At 54.2% G+C, this 20,271-nt stretch overlaps 2 protein-coding genes across 5 annotated transcripts; both read left to right on the top strand.

Annotated features, from left to right (window-relative positions):
- The first annotated feature begins 8,790 nt into the window (after window positions 1-8,790).
- Window positions 8,791-16,727, top strand: LOC112899598 (probable amino acid permease 7). Of its 4 annotated transcripts, none has more exons than XM_025968130.1 (7): window positions 8,791-9,153; window positions 11,585-11,678; window positions 14,552-14,645; window positions 14,865-15,079; window positions 15,248-15,381; window positions 15,503-15,730; window positions 15,826-16,727. In XM_025968130.1, the coding sequence occupies exons 1-7, from the start codon at window positions 9,130-9,132 to the stop codon at window positions 16,225-16,227; spliced, it is 1,191 nt and encodes a 396-aa protein (XP_025823915.1). In that variant the 5' UTR covers window positions 8,791-9,129; the 3' UTR covers window positions 16,228-16,727. The 4 variants fall into 4 exon arrangements, with proteins under 4 accessions (XP_025823915.1, XP_025823916.1, XP_025823913.1 ...); XM_025968128.1 differs by lacking the exon at window positions 14,552-14,645 and adding an exon at window positions 9,278-9,514 and having other exon boundaries at window positions 8,800-9,153; XM_025968131.1 differs by lacking the exon at window positions 14,552-14,645 and having other exon boundaries at window positions 8,796-9,153.
- A 1,932-nt stretch (window positions 16,728-18,659) lies between these two features.
- On the top strand, window positions 18,660-20,064 carry LOC112899047 (transcription factor MYB80-like). The gene is made up of 2 exons (XM_025967375.1): window positions 18,660-18,924; window positions 19,013-20,064. The coding sequence occupies exons 1-2, from the start codon at window positions 18,792-18,794 to the stop codon at window positions 19,912-19,914; spliced, it is 1,035 nt and encodes a 344-aa protein (XP_025823160.1). The 5' UTR covers window positions 18,660-18,791; the 3' UTR covers window positions 19,915-20,064.
- Window positions 20,065-20,271: the final 207 nt, after the last annotated feature.

The raw sequence follows: 20,271 nt of genomic DNA, 5'->3' as shown, positions 1-20,271 counted from the left end.
CTCCTCTGTCCGTCCCGCCGGCCGCCGCTGCGCAGACAAAACTTCTCGAACAGGGATCGACGGAAGAGATGCTGAGAACTAGATAGACAATGATATTGATTGGGGGGGGGGGGGGGGAGGCCGCGAACAAGGCGCACCGGCGAAAGCGGCAAGCTGCTTGACATATCGACGGTCCGCTCTTCCGCTCTGGCGCCGGCCGCGGCAGCGGCGCCCGTCTAGCGTAGCCTCCATTCAGCGGTGGATTATGTGTATCTAGAATAGGGGCGGCAGAAGCCCTGGCGTTCTCGCCATCGACGTCGGCGCCGGCAGGATGGGAACAGGATAAATATTTACTTATAAATTCCTGAATAATTTTATAAAGATCCCTGATTTGGATCGCGATTAATAATCTCGGTCCAACTATTTATACATCAACCCCTACATATTTTCACATAACCCCCTAATTTGCATTGTGATTAATAGGCTCTCGTGGGTCGTGGCCCCGTCCGCCGTCGAGGCCGCCGGCGACGTGGATTTGCCGGAGAGCAGAGATCTGCTAGCGGGGGTGCGAGCGGGTTGCCCGTTCTCCCAGACCGTCATCGTGCTCTCCCCCTGCTCCACCGCCGATCCCTTCTCCGCCGGGTCCCCCGCCATCTGACCACCGGCCGTCCGCCGTGCGTCCGTGTGTTGGAGACTCGGAGGAGGCAGCGCTAGAGGACGGCCGCCAGCACGTTTAACTCAGCGGAGGCGGAACGCATGCTGCGCGTGCCCCAATCGAGAGCAGTGTTTATGCCGTCGCAGCTAGCCTCGCCGGACCAAACGCCGACCGCAGCGTCGGTCCTCTTTCCGGAGTCCAGACGCCATTACCAGGGGGGCAAGCACGAACTGGAGCAGCTCGCGAACAAGAACTCTGTGTCGTAAAGCACGCAACGCATGAAGGACTGGTGGGAGCATCTTGTTCAGGTTGGCGTTGCAGATCCGGCACCACACCTGCAGCTCGTAATCTACACAAATCTGGAACATTTGGAGGAACGGCGTCGCCGCGTTTTCGACGACAAGGCACAACTCCGGCCCATCGAACTGCAATAATCCAGCAACATGTCGAGTTTTTTCCTTCTTGTGCTGATGTACAGTGTGTGTTTAATTTTTTTCCCTTTGTTTCTTTGCTTTCTTGCACTCAGCTGTTGCTGAGTAGGCCATGTATTTTTACCTCCCACTCCTACTGCAGATGAAAAGGCAGAGCAAAACCTGCCCAACCTGTTAAAAAAGAAAGAGACTCACAACCTCCGCCGCCGCCGAGAGTGACAATGCCAGGGACACACGGTCTTGCTCGAAGCAGGGAACTTCTTTTTTGAAAGGAACGAAGCAGGGAACTGGCAGTAGCCAGTAGGGGTCCTGGCCGTCTGGGGGGTGGCCGGGCGGAGTACCGGGTGGTGCGGCGCCCGGGGCCAAGCTGTGGCAGCGGCGGGGCCCGCAGAAGCCCGCCGCGGCGGCGGGAGATTGCAGCATGCGGCGGTGGAGCGGCACACTGCGGCTCTGTCCGCTGGCGCTCGCTCGCGTCGCCATTGTCCCCACACGCCCCGGGGGGGGGGGGGGTGTTTGGGTCGGTGGGGGAGAGGGAGCCGTGTGCCTGCCTGCCTCCCTGACCGCCTGCGGCTCCATGGGCTCAAACGCCGTCACGCGTCGAGGCGTGACTCCCACTCCCAGCGTATACGTGCCGCATTTCTACGGTTGGGGGCGACCTGGGTTCCCGTGCAGATTCCCGTGGGAGCTGGTAGGAGTACGCCGGCTTGGCCTCGTGGATGGTTAACGGATGACACGCCCTTGGTCATTGGAACGAACGAACCCATGCCAACGTGCCACAACTTGGCTGATGCCTGGTGCAACGAGTTTGGTGCAGACAGGGTTTTGCCGATGCTTTTGCGTGTTCTTGGCTAAGCTTCTAGGTGCTCAGCTGGCCAGCATTGCTGTTATTTTTTTTTTTGGACATGCCAGCATTACTGTTGGAAGGGCATTACGGCGTTGCTGATTGTGACACACCAGTTGTCCGATCCGGGCACCGTACGTAGGAGTATACCTGGAAGTGATACATACATGATACATTGCATCCTTGTAACGCCATCGATTCATGGTGGAAATCAAGATGGCAGGTCAATAGTCTTTGCTTTCAGCTGTGTTTTAGCAGTCACATGTTTTTTTTGGAAAAAAAATCATAAACTGACTGCTAAAGTAGTACTACTACTAGAATGGGAAAAAAAAATCATGAGCGGTATATATGACATCTGGAAGAAAGAAAGAAAGAAAGAAACACAGTTAATATGCTCCAGGACCAGAAGAAGTGGTAAGTGATTTCAGACAGCCTTCTTCTCAAAGATGAAAACAGAAATGTGTCCACTGCAAATGGCAGGGAAACTCAACTGTGGTTTGATCTCAGAATTCCTCACGCCACATTGTACAGTTGTCCCAACAGGGACCAGATTGTTCAGACTTACTTGCTGGTATGAGAATTCAACACATTTTACCTGCTAGTACATAGTGACTCGATACGACTTCATGTGTTACGAAGCGATATCATGAAGAAATGGCGATGGAACACTCTGAACTCTTGACTGACACGCTACACACTAGGACAAAATTCAGTGACGAGCGATGCTTCCTGTGGTATCCCTTTCAAAATTGACGCTGCTTTGTCCTTCAGCAGCACGGATTCTAAAGCAGGACCAATGCTCCAACTCCCCAAGGGTAGCTAGGGCTGATCGCTCTCCCCTTCACCCTCCTCGGGCATCTCGTTCAGGTCGAAGGCCCGCGCCGCCTGCGCCGGCGCCGGCGCTGCAGGCTCGGCCAGCGCGGCGGCTTTGGCCTGATGCTTCTCCGGGAACCAGTGCTTCCGCTTGTGGCCGCCGAGCGCCTGGCCGGAGGGGAACGTCATGTGGCACTCGGCGCACACGTGCGGCGCCACCGTCGGGGCCGGCGGCTGGATGTCCTGGAGGTGGAGGTCCTGGACCCATGCCGCCGCAGCGCCAATGCTGGCGCTGGCGGCGACGACGTTGACGGCGCTCTGGTTGCGGTGCGCCAGGATGTTGTGCATGGCCTGGGCCTCGGCGAGTTCGTCGTGCTGCGCGCCGGTCTTGCCCTTCACGTGGCTGGACATGTGGCCGCCTAGGGCTTGGTAGGTGGGGAACGACTTGCCGCAGGTCGGGCACTTGTGCTTCTTGTCCGACGCGGGCGACGGTATCCGCCTCGCCGCCGGCTTGCCGTCGGCGCCTTCCGGTGGTGCAGGAGATGCTGCCGTCTGCTCGAGATCCTGGACGGCGGTCCGGCGCTTCTTGGCCTTCTTGGTGCCGGGGCTGGAGGCGATGGACTTGTTCGCAGGGACCACGATCAGGACAGCTTCTGTGGTAATCTCCAGGTTCCTGAGCTCCTTGACCGCCGGCGTCTGGGACTCCGCGCTGATCTCGAGGACAACCTCCGGCTGAACGGTCTGCTCGGGCTCCGGCGGCGCCTGGTTCCCGGAGACATGGTCAAGAAGCATAGGCTGCTCGACATCCAGCATCTGGTGCCCAGAGACAGCGTCGGGGGCATGCACCTGGTGCACAGACCCCTGCTGGGTCTCGGACGTCGTCGAGCGGCTGGAGGAGGCTATCTCCAAGAGGATCATCGCAGCCTCCTCGTCCTCGCAGCAGCTGCTCGCCTGCATCCCCGCCTCGAGCGCGCGCTCGCCACTGGGGGCGAACGGCGCGCGCCCGCGCTTCGCCGTGACTGGCCACTTGGTCGAGAGCTCGGCCGCCCCCCACGGGTTCTTCTCTCCGGCCGTCGCAGCAGCAGCCGTCATGTTCATCGCCGACACGTCGGCCTCCTTCCGCGCCACCTGCTTCTTCGGCTTCTTGTCTCCGGCCACGGCAGTCCCCGGAGGGGTAGCCCCCTTGTAGCCCCTCTCCGGGTGTTTCCTCAGGTGCCCGAACATGGCCTTCTCTGACACGAACCACTTGGGGCACTCGGGGCACTTGGTAGCCTGCGCGTTGCCAACGGCCATCGGAGCAACACCGCTGCCTTGGCGAGGCGCCGGAGGCGCGTCAGCCGTGCCTTGGGCCTGCTGGAGCTCCAGCAGCAGAATCTTCGCGGATGGTTGCTCCGGCTCGTCGTCATCTGCTGCACGAACTGGAGTCGCCACCGCCGCCGCCTCGGCAGCCTGGAGCTGGAACTGGTAAGCTCGCGAGTTCATAAGGTCGCTGCTGATCAGAGAGGAGTTATGGTGCTGCTCCTGCTGCCTTGAGCTGCGTTTCAACTAGCCGGGCAGATTGAACCTTCAGCTTCCTTGATGCCAGAAGGTAGTAACCGAAACAGAGACTGGATCTCAAGAGTCCCCCTGGAAAAGAATAAAGTAAAGTGAGATGAATGACCAGATGAGAACATAGCCTATAGTACGATAGACAATGAGTTTGTTTGTTTTAAAGAGCACAGGTAGAAACTAGAATGAACTGAAAAAAAAAAGCAAATGCATAGGATCAATTTTAAGTTGGTAAAAAGTGACATAAAATAATGGGCAAGATGTAACAAGAAAGTAGTACATGACCAACATTAATGTTTCCGATTACAAAACAACCCAAAAAGGAACAAAATTAACCTACAGTGCACATTGGTGTGAGAATCAGTAAAAGTAGCTAAAGGCCTAGTGGAGGCTAGGTAGCTGCTGCAAAGGTTCACCTACTTGAGCAAACAAAGAGTGAGAGCATGCAGTACAAGCGGTGGTAGAAAAGGGAAAATTCCATGTACTGAATTGACAGGAGATCTTGCAGCCTTTGTATCCTCTTTTCTGCCAAAAGAGTACCAGAAGACCAGAGATAACAACTACCTGAAGTGCACTGCTACTCCAGGCACTACTGACCTCTGGGGAAAGAAAAGCAACGATCCTTTTGCACATCAGAAGAAACCGAACGATTTGCATTGCAGGATTGCAGCATGGCACCACCCTACTGAAGTAGTGAAGTAGTACTAGTATTAACTAGACTTGATGAGAAAATATTGTGCTTTTAAATCCTGGGGAGAAAACGGCAAGCAAAGGGTTGGATCTGCATCCCAAGCACTAGTGGATCATTTGCAAACGGAAGGATATCAGTAAAAACAAGGAATGAAGCATTTCATTAATTAGCAGTGTTAGCAATGTGTAAACATGGAAGCGTGGAGGCATAGATATTTTCCAAACTTAAAAGGAAAGTAACCGGGCCGCGCAGATAGGAATGAACGAGCTGGAAATCCAGCGCAAACAGGGAAAGAAATCATCCAGAGTGGTGTGGGAAAGAAAGATCCGGCAGCTAACGAAAATTAACCCGCATCGGGGCGGCGGCGAGCTCAGACGGAAAGGTAGAAGAAGAGCTGATGAACAGATGGGTCTGAATCCAGAAAACCCCACCTGGAGAAAGAAAAAGGATGGAGCTGAAAAGGAACGACCGGACTGGCGCAACACGCGACGATCGGCGGCGACCCAAACAGAAAAGGGGATCAAAATCTCGCGCTGCTAAAACCCCCATGAACTCGGAGGAGAGGTATCACACCCCAGCAGCGGCAGCGGCAGCGGCACTAGTACTCGAGCATCTTCTGTCACCGATGAGAGCGAAGAAGATCAGGAGGAGGGTAAAATATGACAGGAGGGCAGGCAAGGCGAAACCAATCTCGCCCAAATCCCAAGAACAAGGCTTCCTTGCAGGCCGCAACTGATCGAACCAGCACGCGCACGACAGCCACGAACCGCCACAGCTGACACAGTAACGATCAGTATTCCACGGGACCAAAACAAACCACCAAGGAGGAAGCGGCTGATAGCAGGGAAGGGCCAAACCAATCAACCCGCACACGCACACACAAACGAACGCAACGAACTAGAAATCATCAGAAGCAACCGGAACGCGAGATACACAAGGCGGATTCAGCGTTCCGGACGGCCCTCGCGCCGCACCTGCTTCCCCGCAAAAACCTAGCCGCAGCAGCTGCCCGCGGGAGCGCGGGCGGACGGCGAGGCGCTCGCCATGATCGGTCAGGTACGGCGTTCATCTATCCAGGACGGGAGGTAGAGAGAGAGGAGGAGGTGGGGGAGGGGCATGAGAGGGTGGGGGATCGGGAGAGATCGATCTCACCTCGCGAGCAGGGAGCTGGAGCAGCCGCGGGGTGGAGCGAGCAGATGGAGGCTGGAGCTGGCTCCTCCGCCTCCGCCTCCGCCCCCTTTGTAACCGCCAGAATCCGGGAGCAACAAGGAAGCTAGGAGAGGGGAGGGGGAGAGAAGAGGAGCGGAGGCGAGGTGGGCTGCTCAGTTGGCAACTCTCACGCACGCACCTTTCACCTCACCTCAGTGGGGCCTAGCCTACCAGTAGTATCGTATCTAGAGAGAGAGAGAGAGAGAGAGAGAGAGGAACGCGCGCCGCGATGGGGGAGGCCGCTGGGGTCGGGGCCGGCGCCCGGGAATTGGGCGTACGGACGTGCATGCGCAGGTGGAAGTGAAACAAACTCCCCGTCCGGTGATGCGCTTGCTCTGTTAACTTCACCGCCGTGCCGGGTTCGATCCTGCGATATATTTTTTTTTCGTTTTTACAGCGTGGGTTAGACCGGTGGTTGGTTATCCATGCCACCATGCATCCTCCCTTCTAGTTCCAGAAGCTGAGGGGCGCTTCACAGCACGGACGGGGTTAGCGTTAGCGTTAGCGATTGTGCCGGGGTACGCTTAGATGCGAGTGCTTATTGGACAATGGTCCGTTCAGTTTTGTAGACTAGTTTCTTTCAAACAAAAAGGTTTTGTAGACTAGCTAGTAGCAGTAAACATGAATCGCGTTACGTGATCGATCATTGATCCGTCCGATACCCATCGAGATGCATTCGTGTGAGCTGCCATCTCCTCCCAGCCAAGAATCCCCGGCGGGAGGGCGGCTAGGCGTTGGGCGACGGGTGGTGCCGGTACGGCAAGACGAATGTGGCAGCTCCATCAGGGGGTGGAGGCAGGGGAGAAAGGTGTATAGGTTTTCCTCCCTTTCGAAACGTAGCCTTGCGTATCAAGGCTTTGTCGGAGCTTGGGAACACAAACAACAGAACACGTATGCTCTTGCATACATGGGGAGTCTAGTTTGTAACCAGCATATAACAAACTAAAACAACAAAGATCATAATAACGCGGTAGGAAGAAGTATGGTAACTATATCAAAATGAAGGTCTCCGTTTAGAAATAAATCATTATGCCATTGGTCTCATAAAAGCTGACTATGATGTGCTAGAATTAACTGGCTACTTATCAGATTTCCAAGTGACCGAGTTGAACTTAGAAATGAGCCAAGGTTAAAAACATTCCATTTTCAAGTTCAAAAACATATCTACCATAAAAAGCAATCCAAGCACAGAGCAGTAGCCACCTGAACGAGCATCGTGTCTATGCATGTACCTACCTTATAAGCACATAGGAAGAAGCAGTGGCGGAGGATCAGCATGGCAAGGTATGGCCATTGCTATACCTTATTTTTTTTGTAAATACACTACATATTTATTTATCTACCTTATTTTTCTATACTCTAATGAATAATACGAGCGCCATACCTCAAATTTAATTCGTCCTCCACTACCGGGAAGAAGATAATCTTTACGCGTGCCCATTGGTTCATTAAGAGAAGAGCAAGGACGGTAGATGAGGAATGACAACATTGGTAAATAGGGTGGCACTGGGCAGACAATGGGTGCTAGGGTGGAAGTGTGAAAGGGGTGGTGTGGTGGGGTGGGGTGAGGCGAATAGTGATAACTGATTAAGGCATGAAGGGGTTGATCTTGAATTGCCGGATTCGGGTGTACTAGTGGGGAAGATGAACATCTAACTTCGAAGTCAGTCATGAGCCACTTCCCACTAAGACGGGATGGATGCTACTAAATCAGAAAGTGTTAAATGTGCTAGCAGTGCGTACACTATTGAATATTCCATTTTTTTAAATCCATGTGGATTTGCACGAAAAAAAAGAAAAAAATGCACCAAAACGTAAAACAGTATAAGTGAGTTGGACTGAGCAGATTTGGGCCTTTGGACATGGGCCTCGGCCTGCTGTATTTACACTCTCCTGATGCCGGCAGTTTTGCTTCCTCGTCTCGTTCTCTCGTGCGTCAGTGATGCGCCAACGATGCAGTGGTGCAACGTCCACGTGTGCGTCCCGAGTTTCTACGGCCCTACTCTTCTGGACCCTAGCGCTGCTTTTGTACTGGAGTGAGTGGCGCCGTAAACGTGCTACTGGGCCGTCCAGATGGACCTGGACGAAGAAACAATCTCGGCGATTAGTTAAGAAGCTTTCAGGTCAGGTCAGTCCGGGAAAAAAAAAAGCTCCACTAGGGAACCATCTATGCCGAATGATTGTTTGCACCTTCCAGTACGTGAGTGAGTGGTTTCTTCAGGAAAGATCGAGGACAATCTGCTAGTCGCCATTTTTTTTTTCTTTGAGAGAGAGAGAGAGAGAGTGAGGGATCATTGTTCTCGTGTGTTCAGATTTTTTGGAGAGTGAGGGGTCACTATTCTTGTCTGTTCAAATTTTGGCACACGGTGGAACGTGCGAATTTTCTATCCGAGTCTCTGAACAAATCTTGGCCATTCGTTCTCACTACTTATTATATGTGTCACGCGCGGGAGCCTATCCGTGAGATGGGTTTATTTTAGGTTCCTAATAATTATGATTCGAAATCATGCGCTGCCGCACGCTGAATGATTTATTTGGCAACCACATCTGCGCACAGTTCGGATACAGGGAGCAGCCAATCGGAAGCAGAGTCAACCACTCAAACCTGTACAGATACGCGCACCGCCCTTTCCAAAAGGAAAACGAGATGGGGAAAAAAATGGTGGTATTATAATAGAGCGTCTTCCTTGGCCTCCCAACACACGCCATTTCCTCCTCGAGTGATCTCGCCAGGCGCTTCAAATAGCCGCCCCGGAAGGGCCTGAGCCTGGACCCCGACACAACTAGTCCCCTTCACCGCTCGTTCGCCCCCCTCTGATCCGCAACTGCAGAGGAATTTGGTACCAGCCGGAGACCGGCGGCCGCCTGCCCTCGACCCGTCGCCCGCCCCGGCGATCCATGGCGCTCGGCGAGGGCGGGAACAACGGGGCCGCCGCGCCCCTCATCGCGGATTCCGGGAAGCATGCCGGCGGCATCGTGCGCAGCGGTGAGCCCCCTGCCTTATCTGTCTATACTCGCAACTTTCGCATCGATCGATCGATCGATCTTTTCGAATCCGATTACTCAATCCTGCGCGCGCGTCGCCAATGTCATGGATCGTTTCCCGGCAGGGAGCATGTGGACGGCGGCGGCGCACGTGATCACGGCGGTGATCGGGTCCGGCGTGCTGTCGCTGGCGTGGAGCATCGCGCAGCTGGGGTGGGTGGCCGGGCCGGCCGCCATGCTCGTCTTCGCCGGCGTCACGGCGCTGCAGTCCACGCTCTTCGCCGACTGCTACCGGTCGCCGGACCCCGAGCACGGCCCGCACCGCAACCGCACCTACGCCGGCGCCGTCGACAGGAACCTAGGTACGTGCCGCGCGCCATCCCGTCCTTCGCCTTTTCTCCCCTTCGCTGTTTAGACGGGAGGGCGTTTGAGTGACTGCTTGTGTTGGTGTGCATCTTCGGCGCGAATTTAGGATCGATTTTTTTTTTTGGAGATCGGTTAGTGGCAAAACAAGCGGATCGTGTTCGGTAGTACCAGCGCCAGTTGACATGTGTTTGGTTTGGGTTTAAGATGTTCACCGTCGCGTTTGAGCCTCGGAGGCAATGGACACTGTTTGCGTCAGATGTGACTGATTGAAAACATGTGCCAAAAACCCCTTGACACGTCAGGATTAGGCTAGTGAATTGGGCTAAACCCAACACCAGAAACACACTCCAACATTGTAATTTTTTTATTACTAACACAACTCAAAACTTGATCCGGCAAGCAAAACATCTCATGTTTTTGGTCTAGACAAACTACACGTGCCAGGGCGAGCTAGACTATCTTGGCACTTGCTTGCTCGTATGAGGAAACTCGCAGCTGCCTGCCTGCGAGAAATGGAGAACCCGGGAGTCGAGTCGTAGGTCTCTGTCTCTCTCCGATTGGCACGACGTCTCCATCGAAATTGCGACGGGCCGTGACGGCGAGATGTGCGGCGGATAGAGACGGGAACAGGCACGAGGAGCAGCCGAGCACCACCGGACCAGGAGGACTAGAGAAGGTTCGCGAAACCCCGTGGCGCCAACCAGCTCGGCCGAGCTCGTCTTCGTGTGGCTGGCAGGGCCTCACGAAAGACACGCCAGCGCTAAGATTCGCCCTGCTTTTCCGCCCCGCGCCGTTGGCGCTCGCGCGTTCCAAGTCGAACTCCTCCGTGGCTCCGTCCCGTCGTCGCTCGCCGGTGTGCGTGGACGACTTGGCGTCCGGAACTCGGCCAGCGGGAGGGCGTGTGGGCGACACCTGGCTGACGGGACGAGAGTGACTGGCTACTGACAGGTGGCCGCAGCAACCCATCTGTTTTTTTTTTTGAAAGAAGGCGACCCCATGTTAAAGAGTCCCGCACGGCTGGACCGTCTCCTCCGGCGGTCCGGCCTCGTCCCTGAGGCTTCGGCTCCGATGGTCCAGCTCACTCGTCGGACGGGGCCGTCCAGTTTCACCACTGCATCGATCGAAGCAGTGTTTTCTGAAGAAACGGATCGTCCGGGAGATTGGGATTCATTCATTCGGTTGCATTGCAATTGCATCGAGCGGTCGTTTCTCTCTTATGGATTTCTTCTTCTTTCTTTTCCTTCGGGGGTTGATCACGAGAAGTGATTCTGTTCCCTTTGGCGATGCTTTTGGCAATCGATGGGGATGGTTCAGCTCAAACTGTCAAGGATAAGCCTACGGAGGTTCAGTTCAATCTGTCTACGGCAGACGACGTGTTTGTAGTGATATGATAGTTTGCCATGAGCCCATGACCTTGGTAGTTATCCTTTTGCCAGTTATAAACATCACAGAAACGAATTACATCGGCTGATTGGCAAGAACCAATATCTGTCAACTAGTGAATTGTAACAGAGACCAATAGTGAGTTGTAACAGAGACCAATAGCTTAGGTGTAATACCAACGATGAAAGCGAAGCGCCTGATGTGAACCAACGCATCTGGAATCAGTCCTGACCTGACAAATGTCGAATGCTTCTGCTGTCACTCTCTCCAGGTCCACATTCAGAATTTATGTTGCTCTTGTTTTCTTCTCCCTTTTCACGCCACGTCATTAGGCTGTACTTATATGCGCAAGTTCATTAAAATTAAAACGACTCCCTGTTTACTACTGGTAGATGTGGATCCAAGCCGGTGCTACTAATCTCGGCTGTTTAGTTCACGAGTAAAATCTTACAGTATTTGTCTCTGTAATTGTTGTTCTCGGTTGTCAGGGCCGCTGTCCTGCTCCGATGGCATGTGCGTGTAGTGCGTTGTCTTTGTAAAAAAACCTTTTTCTATCTTAATGTCATGATGCGCGGCTCTCCAAAATCTCAAAAACTACTGATAGGAGTAAATCCCAGTCATTCCCATGCGACGGTTGGTCGATTTCTGATTCCTGAACAACCGAACGCCCTTCTCTTTGGCAGGTAGCAGCAGCTCGTGGGTGTGCATGCTGCTGCAGCACACGGCCCTGTTCGGCTACGGCATCGCCTACACCATCACGGCCTCCATCAGCTGCAGGTACGCCCGCTTCCATTGCATCCTCCTGTCCTGTACCCAAACATGCTACACGTTGCCCAACCGGCGGAGGTGGTGCATCATGCCCGGACGCCGGCGGGACGGTCGGGTCGGGTGGGTGGGCTGCATTTCCGCTGCACGTTTCGGCACAACGGGCCGATCCCACACGTGGGGCAACAGCCCATGCACGTTGCTCGTTCGTTAGCCCATATATATATATGTGTGTGTGTGTGTGTGTGTGTGTGTGTGTAGGCCTTAGGCCCGTGCCCACCCTGGGCCGGTGATGCACTTTTACCTGTAGGTCTCGGGTCCAATGGTCAATAGCCCACCACTAGGAAAGTTTTTTTTTTCTTTGAAACGAACCACGAAGTCACCGAGTCTGATTTTTTTCCCCCTCCACCTCTCTCGATTTTTCTTTAGCAAATAGCTACACAGGAACATGTATAAAAGTTAAACAAACACATGGTCAGGTTTGCCATCGTCTTTCCTACCTCCTTCCTCTAGACAAAAGCTAATTTGGCTCTTTTTCTTCCCTGGTTGTTCAAACGGGGAATCATATGTTTCCCATCTCTCTCTCTGATTTCTCTCCCTTGGTTCCATTGTACTCCCCAACCATCGAGCTCGGGCTCTTTCGCTTTCAAATCCATCACCGTCGCTATCATGTAGTGGTGTGCAGTCATCTTCTCTAACCCCCCTGATCATGCCGATGCGGTCACTCGCTCTTCACACCGGCCATGAGTTCATCTAGAGTCCATCTATTTTTAGAGCAAGAACAATAGTTTAGCCCGCTGCCTACTACAAGAGTTTGCTATGTCACCTAAAGTTAATATTGTAGTCAACAAATATAATAGATTGGCTATTATGTTGGCTAAAAGAGTGTTGCGTAATTAATATTAGACCCACTTGCATACTCTCATTCTCTCACCTCAGTCTGGAAATTTGTGCTATAGCCAGTTATGAGCTGGCTACTATCCTACAGCCAGCTCCTTCTCTCTCTTCTCTCTTCTCTCCTCCACCTCAGTATAAATATAATAAAATAAGACTTATAGCCAGCTGACTAGATCTTATTATACCTGCTGTTGTTGTAACGTCCTCCAGTCCTAGTCTGTTCAGACGGTGGTCGCTTTCTCCGGATATCATTTCCATGCTATAAGAGGAAAGACACCGCGCAACTTGCCTCCGGCGTTGTCATGGTCTGCTTGACGGGTAGCGAGCCAGGGACTGTGTCACGGAGAAGCTAGCCGCGCGCAGCCATGGGGAGTGGGTTTCTTGAGCTGCGCGCGAGAGAGCTGGCAAGTCAAAAAGGCAGCTCCTAGAGCGCGACTTCGAGTTTTCCTTTTTTGACCCGCGACGATCCGACCATGCCGGTGATGAACCCGGTCACCATTGTCGTCCATTAATAGAGCTGAGTATGTCGTGGCGTCAAGAGGGCATGGGTTTGGTTCTCTTGGTGCGAAAAAGGGAATCATACTAACTGGTCCAAATTGTGTCCACAGAGGGCGACGAAAACCTCCATGATAATGATAACAACTCTGCCGGTCGCCGGTCTTGGAACCGAAATATTTTTGGATGCATTTGTCCGCCCAAAAATTGAACAAACTACTAGTGGTAGTTTGCTACTTCCGGCCATGGTCTAGATTAGAAGCTGTCGCCAAGATCCTATATTGCCGTGGAGTCCAACTGAACAAAGTGCCAGCATGCCAAAATCATATACTCCCTCCATCTCAGAATATAGCTATGTTTAGGTCTAAGATTTTCAGGTCTAATCAGACATTGTCCAGCTAAGAATCATTGACTCTACAAAAGGAAACCATTATTGTTTCAGTCCACATCGCTGATCGCTCAATGCCTCGATGTGCAAACTGCAAACAAGTCGGTTCAGTTCATTCAGAACCTCTTTTAACCTTTCCAAAGTAGCTAACCTTGGGGCTATTAATGCCCACTTTCGTCGTGGTCGTCCGGAGCAGGTGCGCGATCGAGCTTCCAGTTACGTGTACTACTGCTCTCTGGGAGGAGATTCCGGCCGCCGATGCCGACCAGTGGCGGGGCAAAAATCTCCGGATGATGGGGGATGGGCGGGGCCTGGGCAGTCAGTTGCCCTTGCCCGGGCGGAAGCCGCACCGTCTCGTGGCAAACAAAAGTCGGGACCGTGCCACTTGCGCTCCTGTAGCCTGTAGTAGTGTAGTGCCTGTAGACTGTAGCCATGTCCCTGACCCGTCGGCAGCCTGCGGACTCGTGACACGGTACTGGCCTCTGCTTGCTTGCGCAGTAGCTCCCCACCCGCACTGACCAGTTGAGTCCCGCCCGAGCGAGAAGAGCCGAGCCTGCAGCCCTCCCGCCGGCGGCCGGCCCAGGACTACCGCAGCTAGCCGCCGCCTCGCGGCGCCCGCGACGATGGCGGTGCACGACTCGCTCGAGGTGCTGGACTGCGACGACGATGGGCGCCGCCCGCGCCGGGCCGGCACGGCGTGGACGTGCGCGGCGCACGTCATCACGGCGGTGATCGGCTCCGGGGTGCTGTCTCTGGCCTGGAGCGTGGCGCAGCTGGGCTGGGTCGTCGGCCCCGCCTGCATGTTCTGCTTCGCGCTCGTCACCTACGTCTCCGCCGCGCTGCTCGCCGACTGCTACCGCCGCGGCGACCCGGAGAAGGGCCCGCGGAACCGCTCCTACATGGACGCCGTCCGCGCATACCTCGGTACGGTAGTAGTATAAGCCGTCGTGCTAGTACTTCGTTATCACAGCAACCACAGCTAGCAGAAGCCATGAGCGAGACAAGCTTTATCAGTTGAGCTAGCTTTGTGCTGGTGTGGTTTCATGGTGGCCTTTCCCTTAATAATCCGTGTACTGTGCTGTGTGTGTGCTGGCGGCGTGCTCAGGCAAGAAGCACACCTGGGCGTGCGGCTCGCTGCAGTACGTGAGCCTGTACGGCTGCGGCGTCGCCTATACCATCACCACCGCCACTAGCATAAGGTAGCCAGCCGCACCGCCGGTAACAAAATTTCCCCCTTTTTTCCCCTCGCAGCTTTACCTGTCTGCATGTCATCGTGCTTCCTGTATGTGCGTGTCGAGCAGGGCAGCTTTTATCGTGCTGCTGCTGGTTAATTTTCGCTGATTTTTTTTTACCCTGACTGTGTTTGCTTGCCTTGTTTGTGTTGCGTTGGGGTTGCTCTGTTTTTTCGATGGTTGCAGGGCGATTCTGAAGGCCAACTGCTACCACAAGCACGGGCACGATGCGCCCTGCAGCTACGACGGCAGCTACGACATGCTCGTCTTCGGCGCCGCGCAGCTCTTCCTCTCCTTCATACCGGACTTCCACGACATGGCGTGGCTATCCGTCGTCGCCGCCGTCATGTCCTTCTCCTACGCCTTCATCGGCCTCGGCCTCGGCGTCGCCACCACCATTTGTAAGCCCCCTGCTTCTTCCACCAACCAATCCGATCTGTCAGTCGTTTGAGTCGAGTGCTGCTGCTTACATAGTGTGCAGTTTGGTTCAATTATCCGAACTGATAAATTATGTACTGCAGTTAAACGTTAGTATTATAGAGCTCACTTAACTTGTTTCTGTTCTTCAGCTAACGGGACGATCAAAGGAAGCATAACAGGTGTTCCGATGAGGACGCCTGTGCAGAAGATTTGGCGCGTCTCGCAGGCCATCGGCGACATCGCGTTCGCGTACCCGTACTCCCTAATCCTCCTGGAAATACAGGTAAATAGATTCCTTTCAGAATTACTGCTCAAAAGTTCTTGCCTGGACCTCATTTGTTGGTAATTCAGTATCAGTATTAAGCACATCTAAAAACTATTTTATTCTGCCTCTGACAATTTAGGACACACTGAAGTCGCCGCCAGCCGAGAACAAGACGATGAAGAGGGCGTCGATGATCTCGATCCTCGTCACGACGTTCTTCTACCTCTGCTGCGGCTGCTTCGGCTACGCCGCCTTCGGGAGCGACGCGCCGGGCAACCTCCTCACCGGCTTCGGCTTCTACGAGCCCTACTGGCTCATCGACTTCGCCAATGCCTGCATCATCCTCCACCTGCTGGGCGGTTATCAGGTACGCACTGACACTACCAGCCAGGAGTTTCAGAAAGTTCAGAATCGCAGACTGAGAACCTGAACACACACCGTTGCGTGTCTGAAAACCTGCAGGTGTACAGCCAGCCCATCTTCCAGTTCACGGACAGGTTCTTCGCGGAGCGGTTCCCGGACAGCGGGTTCGTGAACGACTTCCACACCGTGCGGGTCCCGTGCCTGCCGCCGTGGCGGGTGAACCTGCTGCGCCTGTGCTTCCGGACGCTGTACGTGGCGTCCACGACGGCGGTGGCCATGGTCTTCCCCTACTTCAACGAGGTGCTGGCCCTGCTGGGCGCGCTCAACTTCTGGCCGCTGGCCATCTACTTCCCCGTGGAGATGTACTTCATCCAGCGTAACGTGCCCCGGTGGTCCGCCCGGTGGGTCGTCCTGCAGACCTTCAGCGTCGTCTGCCTCCTCGTCAGCGCCTTCGCGCTAGTCGGCTCCATCGAGGGGCTCGTCACCCAGAAGCTGGGATAGGACTCGCCTAGCTAGCGTGTGCCCTCCTTCGTCTGTGTTTTGCATTGGATTGCTTCTCTTCCTGTTGTAGTGGTAATGGGGCATGCAGCGAGTGGGGGGATGGCGTCTCTCTCCCTGGGATGATGAGCAGCAGCAGCAGCATGCCGGTATAACAGGTCATCTGCATTCTGCAGGACCAGGGAGTGCCAGGTTGCGCAGTGTTCTTTGATGCCTTCCTGCTGCATTAGAGACTTAAGAGTGAAACATGTACACAGTGTCACATTGCATACATGCCGTATTGATATTGCCCAAGATGCTTCAGAAGTTCAGAAGAATTGCTGTGAGGAGCCCGTGCTGCCGTCTATGCATGTAGGTCTCAGAGTTTCATGAAGCTCTGGACTGATCAGTAGTCTGTTCCTGTTAAAATTCCAAGCCCCCACTCAATTTGCATCTCGGTTTTGCATGATCATTTGGTCAGGCATAAGCCTTGCGCCTGAATTGAGGGGGCTCTTGAAGTTGTACTGCCTTTGGCCTCCATGTTCTTGCTGATTAGAATAGGAGGATAAAATAGCAGCTTCATCTCAATAGTGTAATCAAAGTGCATTCCAATTGTGATAACAGGAAGAAAGCTAAACCTAAGAAACATAGTGAGGAACCCTCTGTCACCTCTTGATCTAGCTCTTGAGGTGCAGAAAGGCTCTGTCTGCAATCTCAGCCTGCAGTAAGGCTATGTCCAACGGACGCCTGTAAAGCGTCATGTACTCTATATTTAGAGGAAGATTCCGTTCTCTATTGCTCCAGCAGCGTTCTCTAAATGGTCCTCTAAAATAGACTACAGATTTCCTCTATATATAGAGATTCTCTCTCCTCTTCTCTATTTTTTCTTTACGTTTCAAACACTGAATTAAATAAAAATAAAATATGTCCATAGCGTTTGAGGTATGATAAATACGTACGTACAAAAATTTGGAACAAAATACGTTTCTAATATAGGGTTTAATGTATAGAGAACGAGATTTAGAGAACGTTGTTGGAGAGAAATGAGATATAGAGGAGAGAATTTTGTAGAGAATTCTGTAAATAAAGGATGTAGAGGATGGGATTTGGAGGATATCACTGGAGACAGCCTAAGCTCTACCTAATGCCTCGCTCAAGAGCACTAGTAAGGACTTTTTACTTAGTCGTAGAGTAATTCTTGATACAAGGGAGATCATGGGTTTGAATCTGAAAAAAAAATTCTACTAATTTCATTCACAATTTTTTTTGAAAATGCCTCCATTTTTTGTTGATTTTTATGGCTTAGTTTAGTACGATATGCCGGTATTTTTTGGCCTAAAGCGTTTGAACTAAAAAAGGAATATGACGGGGGAGATTATTGGATCATTTCCAAATCTAATTTTTCCTTGAAGACCGTCGTAGCCGGCAGCCCAGGTAACTGGAATGACACTACTGGTAATTCATCTGACTGAAGCCGCAAATTCGATAGTTTTAGGTATACATCGAGATCTCCGAATCGACACTCATTTTGCCTTGAATGTTTTTGTTGCCAAATGCTGAAGATGGCGAGCCGAGGTCAGGAGCTGCTGCTAGCTATTATGCATGTAGTTCTAGGACGCCGTGGGTCGCTCAATACGCTCCCACTACATCTTGCAGGCGCTCTCCAGTCTCCATCTTCAGGCTTCAGCATTGCATGGCCATTTGAGCACGCATAAGCCGTGCACCTGGATTTTACTGGACCTGCGGGAAAGAACATGATCCGATGCTGTTTCTTGAAGCTGCAAACCCCTTGCCCGCCGTGTTCTTGATGACTGTGATGGCGGGATAAAGTAGCTCCATCATCGCAAGAGTCTAACCAAAGTGCAGCATAGTTTATCTGAACTCTGAGTTGCCAAGGTTTGTACTGACAGCAGTGCTTATGTTGATGAAGAGAATTAGCAGTGCCGTTAGTTTTAGTTCTTCAGTGCAGAGTTCACTCCTCCACTGGCCAATTTGACCGCTGGACCCTTGGACACCATCACGAAAGCCGTTGCCAATTTGACCGATGTTTTGACTGGCGGAGGTGGAAGAACTGAAGATCCTTGCACGCGCTCGGCACGGCGCTTTGTACTCCCAGGAAAGTACGGCGGCGACGATTAGCGCCGGGAGCCGACCGATGAGACGGCCGCCGAGGAGGAGGGAGGGAAGCCGAGGAGGAGGGAGGGAACGCGCCGGGCGCCGGGGGCGAGCGCTCTGGTGTGCTTGGACCTGGGGTTGACCCGGCGCTGTGCGGGTGGGCAACCTGTCCCTGCTCCCGGGGGGGCCGTCACGCGTTGCGCGGGCGTTGAATTCTTTATGCCGCCCATGCCTCCTTCACCCGTGCGCCCAGCGCCCGCCCTTCCCGTGCGCGGGCGCACGCCGCCGGCAGCGCCAGCAGCAGGAGCCGCCTGCACGCGCGGGCGCCTATTTATGCGCCGGCCCGCCCGAGGTGAGCGCCGCACTCGGACACCCACAACAACGAGCCTTGGCAGCCGGAGCCAGCAGCGCCGTGCAACGCCCGGAATCACCAGCATCGTCAGAGCGGTGCACTGCCGGAAGCGGCGGCGGAGATGGGGCGCGTCCCGTGCTGCGAGAAGGACAACGTGAAGCGCGGGCAGTGGACGCCCGAGGAGGACAACAAGCTGCTCTCCTACATCACGCAGTACGGCACGCGCAACTGGCGCCTCATCCCCAAGAATGCCGGTACGTGTCCCCCACGGCCTCGGCGGATCCTGAAGCGCGCCGTGCGTCTGACTGACCGGGGTTCGTGATGCCGCGTGCCTGCGAACAGGGCTGCAGCGGTGCGGCAAGAGCTGCCGGCTCCGGTGGACCAACTACCTGCGGCCCGACCTCAAGCACGGCGAGTTCACGGACGCCGAGGAGCAGACCATCATCAAGCTGCACTCCGTCGTCGGCAACAGGTGGTCGGTGATCGCGGCGCAGCTGCCGGGGCGGACGGACAACGACGTCAAGAACCACTGGAACACCAAGCTCAAGAAGAAGCTGTCCGGGATGGGCATCGACCCCGTCACGCACAAGTCCTTCTCCCACCTCATGGCCGAGATCGCCACCACGCTGGCGCCGCCGCAGGTCGCGCACCTCGCCGAGGCCGCGCTCGGATGCTTCAAGGACGAGATGCTCCACCTCCTCACCAAGAAGCGCCCCACCGACTTCCCCTCGCCCGCCGTGCCCGACATGCCCATGGCGGCCGGCGCCGGCGCCGGGATGGGCGCAGCCGCTGCGCTCGCCGCGCCCTGCGGCTTCCCCGCGCCGCCGCCGCAGCCCGACGACACCATCGAGCGCATCAAGCTCGGCCTCTCCCGCGCTATCATGAGCGAGCCCGGCGCCGCCACGGACAAGCAGCAGCAGCAGCAGCCGCCGCCCTGGGTGCCGGCCGACATGCCCGAGGGGCTGGCGGGGATGTTCGCCGCGTACAACCCCGCCGCGCACGGCCAGGAGGAGTTCCGCACGTCGATGTGGAGCCACCAGAGCTTGTACAGCGGGAGCTCGGGCACCGAGCCGGCGGCCAGGTCGGCACCGCCATTGCCGGAGAAAGGCAATGACAGCGTCGGCAGTAGCGGCGGCGACGAGGAGGCGGACGGCGGGAAGGGCGGCTCCGACATGTCCAGTCTGTTCGGATCCGACTGTGTACTCTGGGATTTGCCTGACGAGCTTACCAATCACATGGTGTAACGAAAACGTGCAAATATCACGATCAAAGAACAGCTTTTTCAGGAGAAGACTGAAAAGAAGTAACCAAGCAAAATATGCCGAAAACAAGAGAGGGAGTTATAAACTTCAAATAAGTGATAGAAAATCATGTATATTTTGCCATGTGAAAGAGGAAATTGTGCATATATTAAACCGAAGAGACCATGTAATTTTATCTGGAGTCCTCTGTTTCAGGGTTAATTCGCACTGCAATTGACGGTTCCAGTTCAAACAGAAAATTCAGTTCCATTCAGCTTGAGTTGTCTGATTATTTTACAAAGTTCTCACTCAGTTTTCTATAAAAAAAAATCTTTGATTTTTTCTTTGACTCGTATGAAG

The sequence above is a fragment of the Panicum hallii genome, chromosome 7 (genome assembly GCF_002211085.1).
Source record: "Panicum hallii strain FIL2 chromosome 7, PHallii_v3.1, whole genome shotgun sequence".
Taxonomy (NCBI): Eukaryota; Viridiplantae; Streptophyta; class Magnoliopsida; order Poales; family Poaceae; genus Panicum; species Panicum hallii.
This window is presented reverse-complemented; position numbering and strand designations above follow the sequence as displayed.